Below are 23613 nucleotides of genomic sequence, written 5' to 3' on the forward strand. Positions count from 1 at the left end.
TAATTTACTTATGAAGTGTACTGATCACAAAGTAATTTATTGAAAAAAAGATAATAATTTTTCAGACAACACTTATTTCTCTCAAACACGTTTTTAAGATTTTGTTAGAAGACATTTTAAAAGTATTATGGAGATTTTATGAAAAGACAGATAAAATTCAATTAACTTAATTAAAAATGTAAATACTTAGGATTTTCGAATGTGAAAAAAAATTTAAAGAGTAATTCTAATGAAATATAAAACAAAAATCAAGAATAACAAAATTGCGATTAAGGTTTTATTTTTTTAATTATAATATTTAAATATTTTTGTGTTTTGGCACTCTTTACATAAATCTTTAACATATATATTTAACACAAAATTGCAATTAAAAACTTCGTTTTTTAACTATATGTTTAAATATTTACAGAAAAAGTATCTAAAGCACAAGAATATTTAAATATAATTAAGAAATGAAGTTTTATTTCAAAATTTCTTGATTTAGTCACTGAAAATTGAAATAATATTCACGTAAAAGCATTCGAATATTTAAACTTTTATGATTAATAAGAAGTCTTAATCGCAATTTTTGAAAACGTTACGTATTATTGAATATCGTTGTAATAACATGGTAATAATAAGATTTTATGCTTATTGGACTATTTATATTTAACACGTCAACGTTCGACCCTGTTTCAAAGAACAAATTTACTGTTTTCGCGCATGAAAATCCCGACGCAGTGACGTAAACAGTAAGCACGTGAAAGGTACTGTTTGTGCTAACCGGAGAATTTGTTTAATCGATAAAACTGCTAAGAGAAGCTATTTATCATGTTAACCGTCGTGACAAGATCCAGCATAGTCTCAAAGCTGTCTCACAGTCTATTCTTCCGTAGAATTTTGATCAAAAGACGAACTATACAATCAAACAGGTTCAGTAGTTACGTTATAGGTTATGTCAACCACAATTTAACATGTTTTCCAAGGAGAAATCCACAAACGTTACTGCAATCGTTCATGACAAATTTTAGTACGGATACTGGCCATTCGACAGAAACGTAAGTATCGTCATGTTATTTATCACAATTCAAATCAGTAACGTGTACTTAACATTTACATGTGTCATTAATTAAAAAAAATTCCCTGATTTTAGTGAACTCAGCTCTGTGCAATACGAGAAGATTTGCGAGGAAACTTTAGACTCTTTAACCGAGTGCTTTGAGGAATTAGTTGAAGCAACAACGCATTTGCCAGATGCTGACGTATCTTACGGAGTGTGTACATTAATTGAAGAAACCATAATTATGTTTATTCTTTGTTTACACTCTAGGACAGAACTTCTTACATGATTTGTCTTTCCTCTTTTGTCTTTCATATGAAAAGAAAAAGAGGAAGGATAATTTGCACAAGAAGCTCAGTTCTGGAGACTCAAAGAACAAACTTATTCTTGTTTTGTATGTTTTATAATAATACTTTTGAAATTTTTGTTATAGGATGGTGTGTTGACTGTAAAATTTGGTGAGCCACATGGTACTTATGTTATAAATCGTCAATCACCGAACAAGCAAATTTGGCTCTCCTCTCCCAAATCTGGACCAAAACGTTACGATTTTATAAATGGCCAATGGATATATAAGCATGACCGCAAAAGCTTACACGAATTACTTAATAATGAGATACCCGCAATTGTAAGGAGTGAAGCGTGCTTTGACAAATGTTCCTTTAGTGGTACAGAGAAATAAGCTGTGATAGATAGTTCTTTTAAAAAATAATATTAATAGAGGTTGAATTACAAATTGTGTGAATCTATAATTCACTTGTTAGAGACTATTAAATGTTATTGAAGGTCTGATTTAAAAGTTGTACATAAAACTTGTAAAAAGCTGGAAGAAGAAATCGGCATATATAAGTGCAACATTATCAACTAAATTAAATAAACTTCATGTAAGTAATTTTAATATCAAATTGCAATTACATCACATACTTGCACTGCCATGATAATGAATTTCTATAAGGGCACATGTACATTCTTATTTATTACTGTTTTATGTTGCAACAAAATATTGACAAATATGAGTTTGAAGAAAGGAAGAATATCTGTATAATATCTGTATATAGATATATTAAAATATATATTAAAATATATATTGTATTGATATGTGCTTGACATTATTTATAGAAGTATACTTTTAGTTTCTAAAATTGAAATCAGTTTGTATATGTATTATAATGCTTTTTCTAAAAAGTCAGAAGTTTTACATTGTTCATAGTTAAATGAATTGATAGTTATATATATTTTTTCTTTTTATAATGTAAATACATTTCTAATAAATGCAGTATAAAAATACATGTATGACTTTTATATTTGATGAGATTCCAATTGATTGTACTTGATTTTCAAGCAAAGTTATTGGATGTGAAATTTGTGTTTAGTGAAGTATTATAAATAAATCTCGAATGATATTTGATTTCTTTTATTTTCAGTTCGACAACTTGCTCTTATTATTCATCCACTTTAATTTGTCTAAACGCTTTAACTTTTTTAATTGTTTAGTTGTTACGCATTTCATTGAAATTTGGCTAAGACCAGCATTCATTAAACCAACTTAGAAAGAAGCGTAAAAGATCAAAACAATTTTATGTTACATGCAAATTGCTTTGGATTTCAGTTTTATTTAATAGAGATTAACAGAAATAGATTAATAGAAATTTAATAAAAATAGAAAGAATCACATAGAATTTGCTTGTGCACATGTAAAATTACGCATAACGAGCTGATGCTGACTAAATCAGATCGTTCAATAGAAATGTATAAACTATTCGATTACGAATTGAATCAGAAAGATAAGATTTGATTCAATTTGAATCTCTACAAATCGTAGAAAAACTTCAAATCTAAGATGCTCGAATACAAATCATACATATTAACAATTTTATAAGATTATTTAAAAATAACTTTACATTATATAATCAATACTGTTTCTCTTACACTCTTTTCATTATCTGTGTCTTAAAATTCAACCTAACAATAATTATGTTATTAATTAAAAGTTTTAACGATTCGATTCAGATAAAATTTTGTCGATTCGGTTTGATTTAGATTTGAACAAAAAAGTTAAATTCGATTCGTATACGTAATTGTCTTTTATATTATTCAACAGAAAGCAAAAATGGAGATTATGGAAGATGGGAATTTGGTCGATCGTGTGAGAATTTTATTGCAACGGGACATGCAATATTACCAGGTATCAATTATCGGATAAATCATTTGCCGTTAATACAATTTATATATTGCACACTCTCTGACTTAACAGAATTTGTCACGTCAGTTTTTGCGACAACTTGATACTTACGGTACTTTTACGCACGAATGCGTAGATTACATCCGTGGTTTTGTTGAGCGGTATAAAATCAGCACGTATCGGAAATGCGCCGTTTCGAAATTATTACGTTTGCCACGTAGCACGGCATGATTTAATTACGAGCAAGGATTGATTTATCGGTTGTGATCTCTCGAAAATTGAGAACTGCGACGCGTATGCGTAAACACACATGCAAATCGAGCAATTCAGCTATTTGTCATTATCACGTGCCGTTACCTCGCGACGTTTATTTTAAATCGAAACCAACAAGCTCAACGAGATACTTTTTAAAAGTTAAATCGAATCAATTTACGCGTAACATTTGCAAATATATTTGGAGTCGATCTCATCATCGTCAATTAATTTAAGAGAAGGCTGATTAAATTTATAAATTGGCAACTGGAAAACTTAAAACTAATCATCTCTAATCTAATATTTAATTTTAATTAAACTTTGATCATATGACTTGGAGATGACGTTTTTAAAACATTTCAATAATATTTCGAAAAAAATCATGTATCAAATATTCTTTTTGAAACGTTTATATAATATTATTTTAAAACGTTCGAAAAACACATGAAATTAACATTTCCAAATTTAATGTTTCTTGCTGGATTACCTGCGTTACCTATATCGCGGTTTTCGATTCAGGAGATGCAAACCGTTCTAAGGGAACCCGTCTGCATTCGAATCAGTGGCGGTAAGCTCGATTTTCCTCGACACGCTTCATTCGCCGCGATTAAAATCGTCACGTGGTGGGAAGCGGACTTCGTAGCCGCTTTCAAACGCGCTTCCGGACTGAGCGTCGCCGAAAACGAAACTACGTCCAGCGTTGACAGCGAGGATGGTGTTATTAAACGGATCCAGCCATCCGAATTTATTCTGCTCGTTGTCGACACCGCCGAGCAACTGCTAGGTACATTTCATCCTGACAATAAAAATAAATATTAATATATATATATATAGTATTCAAAATCACTATACAAAGAGATAGAAGACAGATGCAATAAAAGATTTAAAAACAATCACTTGAAAAAAGAAAATTAATTATGTTTGTAAATGTAGATTTTTGTATGTTTTGTTCTTTCGTCAACAGAGTTGAACAATTTTCTCTTTAACATCATTGTTAATTCAAAGTTATGTGATAGGATTGTTTTCAACGATTTATAATTTGAATTCGGAATATAATTTATTTATGATTTCACCATATAGACGTGATATATATTCCATTGTAAAGGAAAAATAGTTACGAGAAATGTAAACGTGATTTTAATAAATCTTTAAATATATTTAATTAATTAATGGAAAAAGAGAACAAGAAAAAAAGCAGGTAAATGTTCGGGAATATAAAAAAGAAACATTAACATAATCAAAAGATTTTAAAAAACTGCATTAAAATTTAATTAATTAGAAATAAAAATTTATATCAATTTTTCTTGCAATTAACGAGTGGATTACGTATATATAATTTGATTCTTCAAATGTTCCTCGTATTGTACAACATATAAAATTAAAAATAAAGTTCTATTCTGAATTTTGGCATAAAATTGTAAGTTATTTAAAGTAATTTTTACGAAGACTTTCTTACAATTTATAAAAATGATGTTGTTGAAATTCAATAAGACGCACAAATTGATATATTATCAAATGATACGTAGAATAATTGCTCTAAAATTGCCTTCAAGAATATAAAAAAAATATATCCTGCGAAAGTTAAAACATATTTTTTAACAGAAATTTGACATTGTAAAATTACTAATATTTTAATAATTAACTAACAAAAGATTTGCTTTTAATCCTCAAGTCCAGAGGTTGGTCTGTGAGACTACGCGAAAAAAAAAACCAAATCTGTTTTTATTGCAGTTTTTTTAATCAATGTACCAGAGACCAACCTCGGTAAAAGTATCATTATTTTTTTCCTCTATATAAATTAGATAAAGAATATGAGATTTTATGTGAAGGTTTCATTTTCTTAAAACATTCTTATGAGATCGACGTCGAATTACTCTGTAATTTAAAAAAATTTGCTAAGTTAATTAAATACTCCGCTATTGATCTCTGTTTTTTAAATCTACTTTGTGTACATATTTTTGCAACAAAGTTCTCTCACAGCATACTTTATCTGAGATACGTCCTAGGAACGTCTTTAGGATGTACGAACTAGAGACCTAGGTTAAAGAACGAAAGAGATAAGAGAATATATACTTCTCGCTCACCGGATTTTGCCAAGATCGCCTGATGGCGCGACTCTTATTATAGGGTTTCCAGTACGAACGTTTCTAAAACGTCCTCTTTAGAATGTTCCTTGAAGATCCGTGCTAATATAGGTTGCGTTTGCGTCTTGAATAATTTTTTTATACTTGCACGATTTAGACTTTAAAAATTAAAAAAAAAATTTAGAAATTTAAAAATATTCGAAGAAAATAGATGAAGTAACTTTCATCTTTTAGAACATCTGCACACGTTGATTCAGGAATCCTTGGATCACGCTGATCTCACCGTGCTCACCGCCACTTTGGGCGCAGCGGCATTGATTCGTAACTGCTTGTGGTGTTACAATCAGCACGCAAAAGGAACAATCTCTTCTCAATCAAGGTGGTTTTTTCTTTATCAAGCTGTTTTTATTGCACTTTCCCTTTTATAATCCTGTTAGGGTTGAAATTTAATATGAAATTAAATTTAATAGCTTCCAATTATTTCTATTAGTTCTTTTTGTACTCAAAGTTGAATGACTCATATACAAAAAAAAAATACTCGACTCTTATTATTACTTTTTCTCTTAATAGCGAAAAAATTAATAAATCTCACAAAGCATTTCACGAAATGGCCGAAGCCGTGGCAGAGAGGCTGCTCGATCTACACTGTCGATTAATTTCCTTATACATTCTCAATGAGGCGGACTCACTCAGCTGGCACAGCAACAAACCATTTTTCGAAAGGGAACGATGCTCCTACGTCATACAGATGTGGTGGCTGTACATGCAAGGTGAAACGTCTAACTCTCGACTCCTTTTTCTCGTTGTAATTTCTGCAGACCAATATTCCGTGGACGTAGATTTATAATGCTACGCGATGCAGCACTTTTGCAAAAACGATATGCTAATATTTCCAGGTACTAAGGCGGATTTATGGAACACAGTCTCGCCTAAGATGGCACAGCGCGTCTTCTCAGAAATGCTAAATGAATCGCTGTCTATCATAACTACGCGATTCATTCACGTAAGGCCACGAGATATCCCGCGACTAGTTCCAATTAATCTTTCCATTTATTTCGTGCTCCTTTATCTCCATCGAATGTTTTATCGTTATCGTGAGTTATAAGCGCGAGTTTTACATTCGAACGAATGTAAAGTTGGTTTTTGTACGTTTCGGTTCTTTCGCATGTTTCGCTATTTGCATACATTACGGATTCATCCATGATTTATTGGTGCGCGGTATTTGGCTGTTGCCTGTATAAGTAATTGGAATAGAAATTAAAAAACGAAATTGTGACAGGGACGACCGACACTGGCACGATCCGAGCAATTTTGGACGGATGCCTTTAATGTGCTTTGCTGCACGGGCTATCTCGCTTTAGGTGCCTGTGTCGACAGCAATGGAATGATTGGCGCACGCCCGAACCACTTGCCGACAGTGATAAGAGATATACACGCAAAATGTAACGAACTGTTGATCTGCTTGCTGCTTAGAGGCACACCTCTCAAAGAATTGTATCAGGTACTTCCGCGAGCATCGAATACTTAGGACTGCTATCTAACAAGTTGGATAAAGAAAAATATACTTCTTTTATTGGACGAGTTAATTAAATAAATTCATAATCGAGTTACTATACTTAAGAATGTATTGGCTATACAGTTTCTGCAAAGTAAATAAAATTTGGAAATGTGTTTGATATTAACATTTTAAATAATGCGACAAGGAAGACTTCTATTTATATTTTTAACAATAAACAATTGCTATTCAGATCTTCCGACACGGACTAGAAAATCTGGCAATATTGCGGCCTCGACAAGGTCCTGCTCCATGGCTATTGATATGCGCTCCAAATTTATTAGGATTAAGCGCGACTGACTCTCCAACTGACATTGTGACATTATCCGAGGATAAAACTGTTATACTTGAATTAAATGTCTTAAGGCACCAGCCTCAACCTAACTGGCCTCAATTGATGAAGGTGATTGTCGACTAACGAAGCTATTCATTTCCAGATCTAGAAATTTCTCCTTGCTTGCAGGTAATATCGATGAGCAATTACGCTGTGGCAAGGATGTTGTTGAAAACCTTAGTACGCCAGAACGTGGGCGTAACGTGCGTGGACGACGACGTAGTTAACAAATCGAAGAAAGGCGAAAAAAGTTGCAGCGGCTTTTTATGCAACGGATCGGCATGCGACAAAGAGCTAAAAATAACTTCGACTCTGGTATTATACAGCTTATTTCACGTATTGGTGGTAACCGTTAATGAGCCGGAGCATGTAATTATACTGGCGCTAAAGCAAGATCCAAACTGGTCCAGTTACTTGGATAGACAACAGGTCGTATGCTTTTACGAAATGCCATTTGAAGAGTTAATTGTATAAATTTATATTCTTATTAAAATACAACCTGAGTAATTTATATGAATGGATTTAATATGACGATAATAATTTAAACGATATTTTTAAATAAAGAGAAATTGTTACATACGTAATATATAGAAGATAATATAACACATATAGGGATATTAAGCATTTCTAAATAATTTATTTATTTAAAAGGAAAAATTTTTCTTGAGTTTCTTATACACAACATAATTTTAAAAAGGAATTTTATAATTTGGAAAAATATTATTAGTCTTTGCACATAGAATCTTTCTAAAGATGAAAAAATAATTTGATGAGTACCTTGTATTTATCTATGTTTTAAATATTCCAATTTATTACAGTTTGTGTAAAAATTTTGCATGCATTAATATGAGAGTGTGTTGTAATATATCTAAAATTTTAACTCATTTATCATTTCAAAGGTCTGGAATCAGTCGCGACCACCCTGGCTCAATGCATTGATAAAACCGCTGTTGATAAAACCGCTGAAGACCATGATGCAGCCGGTGGTCGAGGTGCTTTTAGAAGCCGTGAAAGTAATTATCATACGACAATATTTGCGCAATATTTGATAATATTTGAATAATATTTTAACATATTAAAAAGATTTATATTTGTAGCTTTTTTTATAACAATGTTTTTAACTTTTTTTAAAAATCGTTCGTTAAAATTTCAAATAATATATTCAAATAATGTAGTTAAGATCGCGCGTCACCAGTGTCGTCAGAGCCACAAAATAAAATTATGAAGTTTGACGTATAGTGCGACGCGCGACGCGGGAAAAATTTTTTTATACATAATTATAATCCAAATGTGCCCATATATATAATTATATATAATTACATATAAAAAATTTTTCCCCAAGGGGGAGTTTCAGCGTTTAGATGCATTTTAAAAAATTATCCTCAGACAGGTGCCAGTATATATCAAGCCATGTCCCTTGCGATCGGTTGCTTCGCCGAATTATACGTGACCGCCTCGACTCCGGTTTTACGTGCCGCGTTCGCGTTAAACGACAACATCCCCGCGCACTGTCGCCCGATCGGTGGCAACGTGCTGCTCCAGGTGTTGTGCGCCGCTCTGTATTCCAGCCTCCTGGACGTGTCCACGAAGGGCAAGAACGAGTCCCATGGTACACCAGGTTCCGAGGACACGTCCTGCGAGCTGAGTCCTTTCAATCCATATGACAGATCCACCGCTGCAACAGCGCTCGCTGAAGCGATTTGCAGCATCGACGAGGACAATAAGCACACGTCGCAGATAGACTCCTTCCTGCTTCTTGTAAAGGATAGGTGAGCTCCGTCATAATTGTGTTACCTTCAGTTGCGCAGGTTAATAATAATTGTATTACTTTTATAAACAATCAATTTTCTTCTGTGATGTTACAAATTACTTGTGAGATACTACAAGAAAAGAAATGGAATTTGTAATTTTTAAAGAACTGTTGATCAAAATGCTAGATTTGTATGTTGCACTAACGTGTTAAGTAGTTGCGGAGGATCATGTGCTTTTAATTTAAAAGATACTATAAAATATTACAAGGATTTGGGATAAAGCATGTTGTTGCATCTTATGCTCCATATTCAAATGTATGCGTAACAATGCGTATTATCATGAATTATATTTACAGCTTGAATTTACATCATATTACAGTGCTGAATACGTTGAATTATTCTTCATTTTTTTAATTTATATATATATATATATATATAAACAACTCGCGCTCCGAATAAATGAGATAAAAGTTATATTGTGTGTTACGTATAATTTTATGTTGTCACGAGCTTATGTCTGCAAGAGATGTCTATGCAAGAGATGAGCTTTGCATTATGTCACACGATTATAACGAAGCTTTAGTTGCCCCAAGCTTAACATTTAATAAAATTGCTAAGGAACGAAATATAATTCAAATTAACGTAATTGCTCCAATAACTGATGATATTTAAACTAATGTAATGTCAGTTTCGATAATCTTATAAGTTTTTTATTCCATTTTGTCCGAGAGTGGAGAAAAGAAAAAGAATTTATTACAGCCTCAGCAGAGAGGATCAGAATCCGAGAAACGGCAAATTACAGAACATGGCTTGTGTCATTGAGACTTACACGGACGAATTGTTGTTCACGAATATCGGGCGACGTTCTTTAAAAGTGAGTAAATCGAATGTTATTGGAAATGCTCCTACGTTTGTCGCGTGCGAAATGGACGGACCGAACAATGTTTGTAAACGATTTTTGTGTATCGTAGATTGCATACGAATATTTAGTTCGTGCATCCGACTGGGTATTAGATAATTTACGTCGCAGCGAAGAGAGCAGGCAGATAGATTTGATTAATCTACCAGAAATCTCGCCCATCGTGAAACCTCTCACACATATAATGTTTCACATCGAGGACACGTGTTTTGATCAAGTTAGTAATAAAAATTACGCGCCTTAGCAGTAAATACGGATTTCCGATACGGACTATCGTTGTGCTTTTCGAGTAAAAATTTTCACACACATATAGTGATTTATACATTTTTCATATTTTGCGTAATTTATCTAGAAATAAACGATCGCCAATTTCTTCTCACGCAAAAATTTGTGCAAACTACTCTCCCATCACCAAAAGTCTGCAATTTCGATTTTAATGTTTCTGATTATATATTATGGATAAATTTATACGAAATTCGTTTCTATATGACCATGTCTGGTCATATCTCACTTTATTTTGTGTATACACAATTATAATTATATATAATCATGCTTTATTTGCACATGCATGCTCAGAGATCCGAATTCTATTGGAGTGTTTTTTAAAGATAATACACGTAACAGAGTAAACCTGATAATTTATATAAAATAACAGATAAAATCAGATGATAACACCGCCATGGTCGTACAGAGAAGTTTTGTATATAATTACAAATGAAAATTTTTACTCTATTGTTTGGCACATTTCTAATCACGCCTTACGAATAAATCGCGTATGTTTCAGTTTATGGCTAATTACGAGGCGACAAACTGGTCAAGGGCATTAATGATGCCTCTATCAATTACTTTGGAGCGTGTACGTAGTCAACTTCTTTTAAGACCGGAATTCAAGAACGTCGGGGATTTGAGCCATGAAGATAAAGAAGTGGCACAATCTATCAAAAGGATTTGCTCATTTGTCAGGTCAGCACGTTTCAAATAAGTCATTCGCACGCGTCAAGTAATATATTTCTCGTATAATTTATTAGATAGGCTCGTAATTATGTATTATAATGAGGCTTTTAATTCTGTCAAATATATATATACATTTGCCCAATAAAATGACAAAATGACTCGAAATATATTGCACGGAGAGACGTTTTTTTCTACGAGATATTTTTCTGGCGTTTATAGCTTTCGAAGATAAGATATCTTGCGGTTAAAGTGTCGCCTGCGTTTTTTATATTTTACATAATGTATCTAGAAATAAACGGTCACCAATTTCTTCTAGCTCGCGTAGAAGTTTGTGCAAACTACTCTCCCACCATCAAAAGTTTGCAATTTCAATTTTATTGTCTACATTCTGAAAGTTTTTGCGGGCTCTTTAATCTGTTTGGAAGATAAGAAAATCCTTTTTACTTTTTTTAGCGACATGAATTAAGCGTTTCCTCGTTTTTTCCCCATTCTTTCCTCGTTATTGCCGTCACCAGCAAAACTTCAACTCATCGAAGTCAAACTACTATTATTTCATTAATAATAACTAACGTGATTGCCAGTAATTCCGCTAGTAGATGACGCATTCATGGAATATATCTACGTAAAGTGTTTTACCGCGGGAGATTTACATGGGAGATCAAGAATTTTGTAAAACACATTTGCTGCAGAGGAATAAATGTGACACAATGTTACATAATAATTTATTTTTAATTTTGTAAATTGACATGTCGACATATTTAAGACGCGACCCTCTTTTTGTGGCGAATAACTAATATTGACAAAGTCAGCATTTTGCATCAAAGTTTGCGATCGATCCCCATTACGCGTAAAATTTGTAAATAATTATTTACTTTTTTATATATACACGTCATGGGAGCGTTCTATTTCATCACATTGCGATTGGCCATGGCCACTCGTAACGATCGATGGTTTTTCCACTGGATTAACCAATTAGAAAATTTTATTTTGTAATTGGCCAATTGGCGACGTCGACGATCGGCTTCACTCATATGTTATACAGATGATGCAGATATTTTTTTTTCCTTTTATAATACAACAATCATATTATTTGGCACATTTATCGTAAGACTACGTCTATTATATTTACAACAAATTTCTTATTTTTTTCGAAGAATATTCAGGGAAAGATTTAATTGAATTAATAAAAAAATTGAATTAATAAAAAAAAAGAGAGGACTTTTAGAAAATTAAAATTTAAAAGCGTAAATGGTAACGTCAATAATGGATTTGCGGTATATCGATCAGTTTAATCAGATTTAATTTAAAAGAAATTGTTAAATAAAATATTAAATATTGATCATTAAAAAAAGCGTTTTAATTTTGCTTAAAGAAAATCAGATTCAGTACTAGTCACCGTTGACAAATTACCTCGAAAGTCTGGACACCCACTACTTAGCGCGCGGGCTGCAAAGTAGTTTCTATCTCTCTGTGCCGATCCACGTAATTAAAGGAACAATAGCGTTCGTAGCGATCGAAGCGTTTAAACTGTTATCCCACATCGTATGAAGGACTTAGGCCAAGTGTCCTTTTACAGCGCTGCCATTAATTAATGAAAATGACGAGGTAGAATGGCGAGAGCGCAATTGTACAGAAAGGATTTCACAAAACGCGTTGGTTCCTCTTAAGTCGAACAGCGTCGTATGCGTCGTATTGCTGAATCCAGCAAAATCGCATACAAAGCGAAAGAATTGATTGCCATAAATAAAATTGTCATACAGGAATTCGGAGCGTTGCTCCGAATTGATGCGCGCGGAAATAAAACATGCAAACAATGATAAATCCGGTTTCTCTTTACGTCGATCGGTCAATCGCCCGATTACACAAGTCATGACTGAACTGGCATAAAATTGGTTTCACCGCACTGCTGTTTTTTTTTTTTAATTTAGAGACGTAAAAAAAATTTCGAAGATTCTTCCCTCGTCAGTCTGGGTAGCGCGCGCGCAAAACAATGTACGCGATTACGATAAATTATACATAATTTATATTGTAAAGAGGGTAGTCGCGCGTTTTTTATCAAGAAATAAATCGGAAAGGTGTCCCTGGAACAGCCTCACCGATTAATTGTTGTCGTCGTATCGTCCCGCTACAGCCAGAGGTCTCGACAGAGCTCTCGCCTGTAACACACCGCAAAAGAGCACCGATTACTTAATTGCTCGTGAAAAATCCTGTTAATTGCATATTATCGTCGCCGTTCGCCGAGTCCATTGATGCCGAGCAAGTTAAAGCTGAAGGGAATATTCGAAGGGTGTCTGTGCCACGATACACAGCTACAAAATATAAAAGCGAGATAAAGATAGAATAATTTTACAAAAGAAGAAATGTTTCTGAGGCCACAATTTATGAAACGTAGTTTTTATGTTTCCATACAGTTAAGAAAGATTTATTTCTTACTGTTGTAAACAATATAATCTGCTTTATTTATTATAATGTTAATTATTATTATTAATATTAATCTGTACTATATTTTATCTTTATATATTTTCTCATTTATTCTCCTAAGAATATTTAAGAAAATGGGATGTCGTTGAGAGCGACGGACTAAGTGACAGATCGCGAGTTCGAACTTGCATATTCTGCATATTTTTAAATTCGTAATCTTAGCAGGTGTCACAGAGAAACTCTTTAATCCTAGGTGATGTATAAGAATGTGAGAACTGCGTTTCATAAATTGTAATTTCAGAAACGTTTCTTATTGGTGAAACTATATAATATATTCTTTTGTAAAAACTATACAATATAAAATGCATGAAATGTATGAAACCATGCTCTACCAACATGCTCTACCTGGGAAAGGACGATAACTTTCACATATTGATTAAACGCGTATACACGTGTGCTCAACTGGAAATAGATTGGGACAATTTGATGCAATTTGTAAAATCTTGCCGGATAAAGAAAAGAAGAGCTCCTTAATATAAATGACACCTAATTTAATCTTATCAGGAAAGAAATTGCGCTACGAGATTGAATAGGAAAATGTAATCCAATTCTCATCAAGGAAAACGTCTGTCTTCGCCATCACAATTTACGTAATACACGTTAAAGTAATTATAGCATCAAGATAGACATGCTATTTGATTCGTGCGTTCCGCGTCATATGCGTTGCGAAATATTATTATTATTATGTCGTTTCATGCATAGCACGTAAGTGCGTTAGTTATTGAAAAGAAAAGTGGCCTCCTCTCGCGAATTACGTCCACGTGTCGTTTGAATCGTTGACAGATCGATACCGCCGTCAGCGCAATGTTTCGCTAATATAGATAAGAATTCCAGTAATGCGTCACGTCATTCTCGTAGAATTTATACCCGCCGTCGTGATTGCAAAGGCATACATTACAAGTTGGCGGTATCGCGCCCTCGGCGAGGAGCTTTTTACAGAGTGGGAGAAAGGAGTGGGATAATTGTCAAATGTGGCGGAACGAGAAGTTTTCCCCCTCGTGACATCTAAACGCGTGAACTCTGTCGGGAAGCGAGTCTGGCCTCTCGTCTCTTCGTGTTGTTGGGGGACAAGTTAGTTTTATTGAATTATTACAGCGATTTGTAATTTGCCACCGGGATGTCTACTTTGCGCGCGATTCTCTTCGTCTCTGGCCGTCACTTTTGGCCGCGAGTCACGCCAGGCGGAGACAAAATATTGCCTTAATTATTGGGTACAGAGCGAACAACTGAGAGCCTTGTAAAAAAAAAGAGATTTTGATCGGGTGACATACTGTTCTTGAAACTAAGTGTGAGTCGCAGTTATCCCCAAGGTGGCACAAATAAATCTATATATATGGAATAAATAAATTTGACAAGTAAATTCGCGCTCTATCATTAAATATCGGATCGATATTAATTTCTCAATATCGGGAGAAGATAAACATGTTGGCTCTCGGTATTGAGAGCTGAGAGAAAACGTTCATCGATATGTAATACAAATGTGACAATATATCGCAGTTAAAAAGACCGTACGATTCGTCGAGAGCGTGAAGCGTCATAATGATAATTCTGCAGGACTTTTGAAGATGAAAATTCCGTATCTGCTCTTTCCCCGATATATCACTGGGGCGAGAGAGTACTGCAAGTTATAAACGAGGGCACATACCTTCGTAATGTTTCACATAACGTTCGTGTCGTATACGTCTTCGTAATTTCTAAGTGTAACGTCAAAATCGAAATCCAAATGGGAGAGGAGGGTAAAATTGATTTATTAAAACGCATTCCCTTTTTACAAGACAAAATTGCATTCCTCCACTCAAACACTTATATAACAGTAATAAAAGCAAGTAAAGCACACCTACTTCTAATAACATACATGCTGGTATGTCAACATATAACTGCAAAATGTAGTTTGCTTACTTCCTACGATAAAGTACATGTACTAGAACGAAATGAATTTATTTCGTTGAATATTTGTCTTGGCATTTTATTAAAAGAGAGATGATAGATATATGAATTAATTCATGTGAAATCACAAAATACGTAGCAGTTTTTCTTTCATGTACTACTTCTCTTTGAGCAGATTCGGTAAAGAGATGTTTTAATATATATATTTATATCTGGACAATTAATATTACACATCAGAAAACATTTTGTATTTATGTTAAAAATCTTTGTTAAAATTCTTTGTACTTGTTTATATTTTTTAACACACCTGAGTGTTAATTTAATGTGATTGTGTTAATTTAAATATTTTGTGTTAACATTCAGCATTTCTTAGTATTAAAATAGGACAATTTATGGATAAAAATAATAAATAAAAGTAATATAAATTTTGAAACGTAATTTATTTTAAGATAAAATAAAACATCAACACACACATAAATGTTAATTTTATTGAAAAAATATGCTTCTATAATTTGTTTTTAAATTGTATTAATGTTACATTTTTTGTATGTTTTTATTACATAATATTTATATAATATTTCTTATATATTTCTTACATTATTGTGTTAAGTTAACAGAAGTTTTTTAACTGTACATGAAAGCTTTTAAAACACATATAAGCTCTAAGAAATGAAGTTTGTTCAAAATGTCAAGATACTTTAGTTTTTCATGAAGAATTAAAAACGTTTTTGCAAACCAATTGTTCTTGCAAAATTCTTCGAAGAGAAATGTAAATGGTTAGTACAAACGACTTCTTTAAATAGTAAAATGATATGTACAATAAATACATAATGCATATAGAAATAGCACCGTTAAAAAAGGTATAATATTAAATTTATTGTATTTAATTAAATCTTTATTGCCGATAATAGATTTTAAATGTGTCCCTAGATAAAAGGTAGAAAAAAGGCGATTGAAAGAAAAATTGCAGGTCTACACAACATTTTGCATGTATTTTTTTGCCTCGACGTAATATTTTCACATAGTATGTACGCGTTAAACCACTTTTATTTACTGAATAATATTTTCTATCCACATCAATCAGATTCAGTGATTCAAGCTTTCATCACGTTTTAATAGACGGACTATATGTTAGTCTGTCTATTAAAGCGTGAGGAGAGCTTGAATAACTAAATTAAGCTTTAACCCACTATATATTAGACGGATATTTTTCCTTATTACAATCCTTATCCCTGTTGCTCTACGAGATAACCAGCATGCACGTCGTAACCATACTTTAGTTGGCAAGAGTCACTCTCATTAATTACGAGGAAATTAATCTCCCAGGGAATACTCGCCATATTAAGAACAGAATGCAAAGGGGACTCGAAAAGCATTATGAATTAAACTGCACGCATTCCGGAAACAGAAGTAACTCATGCAAAACAAGAATATCCATGTCAAAGAGAATTCCAATATCATAAAATTATACTAAGCATGCATTATGAAAAATTATGAAAATTCTATGTTTTAGAACTGTCTCTTTTTCGTAATCGGTTTATAGCAAAATTTTCTTTATTAGATGGCTATGTGAGTTACAATTTCAAAACACATCAAAATAATGTTAAAAATAATAAATATGTAAAATAGAAAATTTAATCCAAATAATTAATTTTAATTGATTAATATTAAAGATTATGTAATAAATTACGCAAATCTGCATCAGCTCAATAATTAAATAACTAAAATAAATCGCTAACATAACAATACAAATGATTCGCAAATTAATACTATTATCCAGCTTATATATATATATATATATATATATATATATTATATATATATATAATGTTTTGTAATTATTTTATAACTAATAGTTCTAGGCATGTTTCTTGTGAGTTAAAATGTACACTCGAAAAACATTAGATTAATTGTATTTTTTTCTGGAAAATATTTGACTTTCAAGAAATTATAGAAACATTTATTTTACGGACGAGAAAATATTATAAATAAAATTCTTTCGACAAACAATACTATAAGATATACTGCATACTTGAATTTTTATTTTATATATTAAAAAAATATACTAACAATCAGTGTTTTTAAAGGAAACACAAGACTTGCGTTTCACTCATGCGTGTTACACGAGGACAGATACATATACAGCAAGGTATGTATGATGTGTAACATATGTATTCACGCATAGAATACAATAAGTGGAAAAGTTTGGGCGTGCACAAGTTAAATGAAGACCGATTAGAACATAAATAAAAAAAATATATTGATTATATTATTTATGAATAAAATGTAATATAGATTATAATAACAGATAACATTATATATATTATATAATAAAGCAAATTATATATATATATATATATATATATATATATATATATATGTTATTTATAATAGAAAAAAAATCTTTTTTAACTGTATAACAACGTAAAAACTACGTTTCATAAATTGTGATTTTAAAAACGTTTCTGGTATAATGTTTTTATTAGTTCTTTTCGGTTCTAAAATTATATATAAATTTATAAAACGTATGTAAAATCGACATGTGCTACCTGGGGTATATTCGATATTTAATTATATAAAACTTGCGCGAATAATTTAACGATGAGTTGAGTAAAGGCAACAAAAAAGATAGGCGTTTTATAAGACACGTGACCAGAGTTATCAAGCTACTTTAGAGTTAAGACCAGTTAAGACCTAAATGTGGGGTAGCTTTTCTTGTGTTCTGCATAATACAAAGTACGCATAGTGAGTCCGCATATTGTAAATTATATTTGAGATAGAAATAAATAACTCATGATAAGATATGTTGACTTTGTTATAAAGCATTTATCTCTTGGCATCGAATTGTACAGAACTTGGAGTTACATCACGTTCAAAATAAACAAAAAAAAACTAGAATTGCTTTTTTGTAAGCTCTTTTAATATTTTATTACCCTGATTGAAGTAATATTTTTTGCAACAGATCTTTTTCTTCTCCACACTGTAAAAAAATTTAATAAATTTACATATAATAGATGTAAAAATTATACGGTTAGTCCCGTAAATATAAAAGAATCATGTAATTTTATAGAAATTATATAATTCCACAAAAAAAATATGTAGATTTGCTTTTATTGAGTAAATATATCTTATTTTATACGATAAATTACGTATATAACAAGATATATAAGTATTATATTATATGTAAATTATCTAAATAATGTATATATATATATATGATCTAAATTTTTTAATATTACGTAATACAACAATATTCCATATATCGCTGTGAAATATAATCCGATTAACAGTCACTGTGCATGCGTGAAAACTTTGCCCACCTAGCATCACTATGTGCGGGTACAGTAAGTAATCATTCTATTGTTCACAATATGTATGATAGAGAGACAATATTTGAATGTATAATATAAAATACAATTTTAAAACATATTGACCTCATCATTTCTATAATTATCTAGACATGTTGTAAACTTACTTCTGCAATCTACTTAATTACAAATGGCAAAATTAATTTTACCCTTGTATATTGCAAATTTACAAATGCGTGAAAATTTACAACTACTTAATAACTTTACATCTATTATACTGGGTAATTTTGAGAAAATTTTGTACAGTGCAGAGTGGATGAATTTTAGAGATGCTAGCATTGCTGATATTACATTGATTTTCAATTTAATTCTGTAACGTTACATTTTAAATTCATTTCAAGAACTGTGTTTAAAAAAGGTAAAGAACGACGCGTAATTCGAAAGAATTAGAAACTGTATGTAAAATCATATATTTTTTATTCTTTCAATATCTTTTTATATTATTAGTAAAATTATAAAAAGAATTATGTTCTGATACAAATTATTGTTTAAAGTGAGCTTCTCTGCTGACGTACATAATTAAATAAATTTAATATTTTAAGAGTTTTTGTGTTTCTTTTTTCCCTTAAACATTCGAAGACAATAAAAACCCTAAAATATTAATTAAGAAATCACATTTATACATTGATACGAAAATGCAATGAAAACTTACGGAAAATTGTGATCCAGAACGACCGTACCGAAGATGTCCCGCAGCTAAAGCCGATCGCAGCGACTTCCGGAGTATCAATTGCTGCGGGGGGATGTCGCCAAAGCCATTATCCAAGGTATTGCGTTGCAACAAGAGTCTGTACAATTCGTGGATGTTCTCCGCGGGCGCTTTCTCCGCCATTTCTTCTGTACATATAAACGTATAGATTCGCATATAACTGTGCGATCTGTGTATGTACGCGTGTATAAGTATGTATACAGAAAGTAATCATCTTATGTTTCGTGATCGGAAACAAGGTTTAACGAGCGACTTTTAACATCATTTTTGTTTTACGCGTATTGATCGCTGTCGACACAATACAGCGGACAAATCCTTCTATGAGACTTTAACGGAGCTTTAATCCCGCTTGGTACGTCGATGTCCCGTGTATTCACAATTCTAGGTGCATTCAACATTAATTCCTATTGCAAACAAATCTTCGAACAGTCATTAAAGTTTTTGCCCCTGCTAAAGCATCAACGAACACCATCGCTACATAGTAAAAAAACATTTTGTATTTATGTTAAAATCGGTCCTTGTTAAAATTTTTGTGTCAATTTTTTTAACATATCCAAGAGTTTATTTAACACAACGTGATGTTATGCGAATATTTTGTGTTAAACTAATATTTGACATTTCTTAGTGTTAAAATGACACAATTGATGAGCGACGTAATTAACATAAAAATAATGTAGTTTTAAAACATAAAGTCCAAGATAAATGTCAACATATTATAAATGTTAATTTTAGTGAAAAAATATGTTTCCATATTTCGTTTCCAAACTGTGTCAAGTTACATTTTTTGTGTTCATTTTTCACATAATATTTATGTTACTTTCTAACATATTTATCTTGTTTTAAATTAACATAAAAATTAGAGTGGACCATTTAGGACATGCGATAAATTTAACACAAATTTTTCAACTGCGCAGAAGCTTGCGTCTTGGGAATTAATGGCACACCTTTTGGAAGCATCAATAGAATCTTCTATCATAACATCGACAAGTTTTCAATCGATCGTTTCCGTCGCAACGTTATCTTACGACCCAGAAGAGAAACACTATCTCTCAGCGTTTTTAAAAAAGTAGAGAAATATTCGACCGATAACGTGACAACACAAACTAAACAAGAACGCCTTCAACGGTCGTAGCTGGATCTTAGTGCTTAAATTTATTCATGTAATTTTATATAATTCTTCAAATTCATCAAACTGCGCGCCAAATTACTTTTCCGCTCATAACACAGCTCTAAATTGAATAAAAATTAGTAATATCATGTTTCTAAAAAAAACATCCGATCTCCCCATGCAGTACAGAACATTCCAGCATCGCTGCAGGAACTTTTCAACATTTCTGCAATATTCCTGCAACGTTGTTGAAATGTTACATTGTATTCTGTGCCGCACGGGTTTGGAATGTGCGCCGAGCGCGATTCTTTCGTGGAGATGCACGTGTTTCGCGTCTTTCTTTCGAAAAAAAAAAAAATGTAAATCAGGCGCGCGTGTGCGATGCTCACGTCCAGTTTTACGTGAAAATAGAGAGAAAGAAAGAGTATGACGCTTTACAAGTACGTCCGTTTTATGCGGCATTAAACCGCTTTACGATAAGTAGCGTTCTTCGTATGGGCGCGTAGGGTCATACGAATTGGTGGGCGTTTATATGGTTACTGTCGTACGTAACGCACGTTATAACGATTATTCACTTTTATTCGTTCGCATAGGTCGTCCTATAAAAAAAAAAAAATCGAAAAACACATATTCTATTGACGTTATCTGATGTATCGTTTATCATATACGTATATACATTTATATCTTGACGTGCACGTATTCAGAACTATTCTCACTCTCGGTATTCAGAATCATTATCACAACTATTTTTTTTTTTAACGAAGATACGTAGGCACATTGTGCTGCTACAAGATTTATAGGTATCAGATATTCTTCGAATATTTTTGAAAACCGTAGAAGCTCACTGCTACCAGTCATAAAGCTTGACAGAACTATATTTTATACCTTACGCAAGTCTTTTTGTTTGCATAAAATACATACAAAATAAATTTTTAAAAATTATTTCATTAAAAAACTTTCATTATTTATTGTTGCATTTTATAAAAAAAATTTAATTTTAAGAACACGTGCGTTATCATGTTGTAAAAGAAAATGCATTTATGAATGCTGGGAACAAAGAGATTCGAAGCAGATGTTGCATATCTCTTTGATTACTTTCAAATAATAGTTCGATAAACCTGCCCTTATCAATAAAAAAGCGATCTTTTTTATTATAACATAGTAGTAGGTATTACATGCCAACCAAGAACACAAACGATAGAATTTTCCCGCGTGTTTCGATATCCCACAAAGATAAACCATTTTCCGATTGAATAGGCACCTTTCAACTTTATGAAAAACTTGCGTGGTAAAATTCGAGGACGCGCAATGATGTGAAACACGTTGGTGTACTCTTTTTTTTTGTTTTTTAATTCAAAACCGCAGCTCATGCACAATCAATCGGATAAATTTTATTTTCTTGTAACGAAAAAAAATTGTAAAATACGAGACTAAAATACATTGCGATTGCGGTGTTTTAACTTTTACGCATCAAACGCGAGGTTCCGTAAGAAAAATAAAATTAACGGAACGCGAGTTTGAATGTAGATGGGGTTGCCCGATGCACCTGTTGACTATCACAACGTGCTGCTTCGCCTTTCGCGTTATAATGCGGAATGTTATATTAAATTTTATTACCTCCATGAAACTAAATTGCCTTGCTCTTTGCTAATAGTTTTCCTAACACTCCCGTGCACAATTTCAGACGATTTAATAAATAATACATCGAAATATTACATCCCGCGTCTCGAGAAGGAAGATTGATTGTCTTTCACTGAGAGAAAAAAAAAGGACTGCCGAAATGTATACCAACTACAACAAGTGTAGCTGACATCGATGTTTGTGACGCTCGACTGAACGCTTTTGCGGTCTGCGGGAAAACCACGTACACTGGGACTCATTCGTGCAAGAGTGAAACGTATTGATGGAACGATTCTTGCGAGAGAACCCTAACTCGTCTGAAACAGCGATGTTGTTACTTGTAACGAGATCATTTTGACACTGCTCGGAGAGAGAGAGCAAAAAAAAGTCGTACGATAGAACACCACTCTCTTAAGAGCGATTATTTATTGGAAAGAGATTTGACCGATTGCACGACTGCGATTAAGGGCAGCAATAAAAGTGATACGTAGGACGATCAATATGATCAGATCGGATTTACGATAAGTCCAAATCTTGCGTCCAGTTTAACATAATTCCTAATCCTAAATAAACTGCGTTTCGTATTAAATACTATTATTCATCGCTATGCAAAATCATCTTTATTAGGCAATGAGAGGACGTCCATAAATACTGTCTGCAAAATAATGTTTAAGTTTTTGTAAGTATTAACAGTATTATATTTTTTCTTGGATATGCTCAGAATTATTGAGATTTTGTTTCTTTTTCTGGAATCTTCTTTTTGATCGGTTTTCGATTTCAAACGTCGTGACTGATGATGGCAGAGTTGGTAATTTTCTTACTTTCCTCATGAGTTTTCGTGGGAAAATATAACACAGGTAGGTTCTCTTTTCTTTCCTTGTCGCAGTGTTGTAGCTATAAAAGCTCTTCTAATCGCGCCTGAAACTTTGATGTGTATTACTGAATTTATTCTCTGGATAGTCGTCCTTACCACCTGTTAGCAAGGCTCTGCCCCTTGCTAAGATTATGAACTTTTAAAAATCTGTATACTTAAAATGTGTGGGTTCAAACCCGTGACCTATCACTTACAAGTTTGTCGCTCTAAAATGAAGCTGCTCGATTTTTTGAGATAAAACTTGTTTATTTCTTGAACTTATTATTTAAATTTTCTCCGGCTAATGCCTATTTCCACCAACGCAGTTAACTTTGATTTCAGTTTAATTTACTCTTTATCTTTCTTTAGTTCTAAAAATTGGAAAAAAGTAAAAAGTAAATTAAACTGAGTTCAAAGTTAATCTGCGTTGGTGGAAATGAACATAAATAACTCGATTTATGCAGGATCATCAAAATAATTATAAAGGATGTTTAAGTATAATGAGCAATACCGCAAA

General features: G+C 32.4%; 3 protein-coding genes across 7 annotated transcripts in view; 2 read left to right on the plus strand and 1 right to left on the minus strand.

Annotated features, from left to right (window-relative positions):
- The first annotated feature begins 697 nt into the window (after positions 1-697).
- Positions 698-2326, plus strand: LOC105194758 (frataxin homolog, mitochondrial). The gene is made up of 3 exons (XM_011159842.3): positions 698-1037; positions 1133-1253; positions 1473-2326. Exons 1-3 carry the CDS (start codon positions 811-813, stop codon positions 1719-1721), a joined length of 597 nt encoding a protein of 198 aa, XP_011158144.1. The 5' UTR covers positions 698-810; the 3' UTR covers positions 1722-2326.
- LOC105194760 lies at positions 1786-11235 on the plus strand. 2 transcript variants are annotated; one of them, XM_011159848.3, is made up of 14 exons: positions 1786-1923; positions 3141-3224; positions 3993-4257; positions 5792-5936; positions 6128-6327; positions 6454-6560; positions 6837-7058; positions 7306-7515; positions 7576-7875; positions 8346-8459; positions 8833-9215; positions 9957-10071; positions 10169-10333; positions 10901-11235. In XM_011159848.3, exons 2-14 carry the CDS (start codon positions 3150-3152, stop codon positions 11096-11098), a joined length of 2499 nt encoding a protein of 832 aa, XP_011158150.2. In that variant the 5' UTR covers positions 1786-1923; positions 3141-3149; the 3' UTR covers positions 11099-11235. The 2 variants fall into 2 exon arrangements, with proteins under 2 accessions (XP_011158150.2, XP_039311837.1); XM_039455903.1 differs by lacking the exon at positions 10169-10333.
- LOC105194759 (uncharacterized) overlaps positions 10595-23613 on the minus strand; it is a 52416-nt gene continuing 39397 nt past the window's right edge. For 3 of the 4 annotated variants that reach the window (XM_011159844.3, XM_039459627.1, XM_039445879.1), the window contains 2 exons: positions 19459-19643; positions 11778-13226 (listed from right to left, as the gene is read on the minus strand). In XM_011159844.3, the coding sequence (XP_011158146.1) occupies positions 13170-13226; positions 19459-19643 (242 nt within the window). In that variant the 3' untranslated portion in view covers positions 11778-13169. 4 annotated transcript variants of the gene reach the window in all.

Source organism: Solenopsis invicta, chromosome 1 (assembly GCF_016802725.1).
Source record: "Solenopsis invicta isolate M01_SB chromosome 1, UNIL_Sinv_3.0, whole genome shotgun sequence".
NCBI classification, from domain to species: Eukaryota; Metazoa; Arthropoda; class Insecta; order Hymenoptera; family Formicidae; genus Solenopsis; species Solenopsis invicta.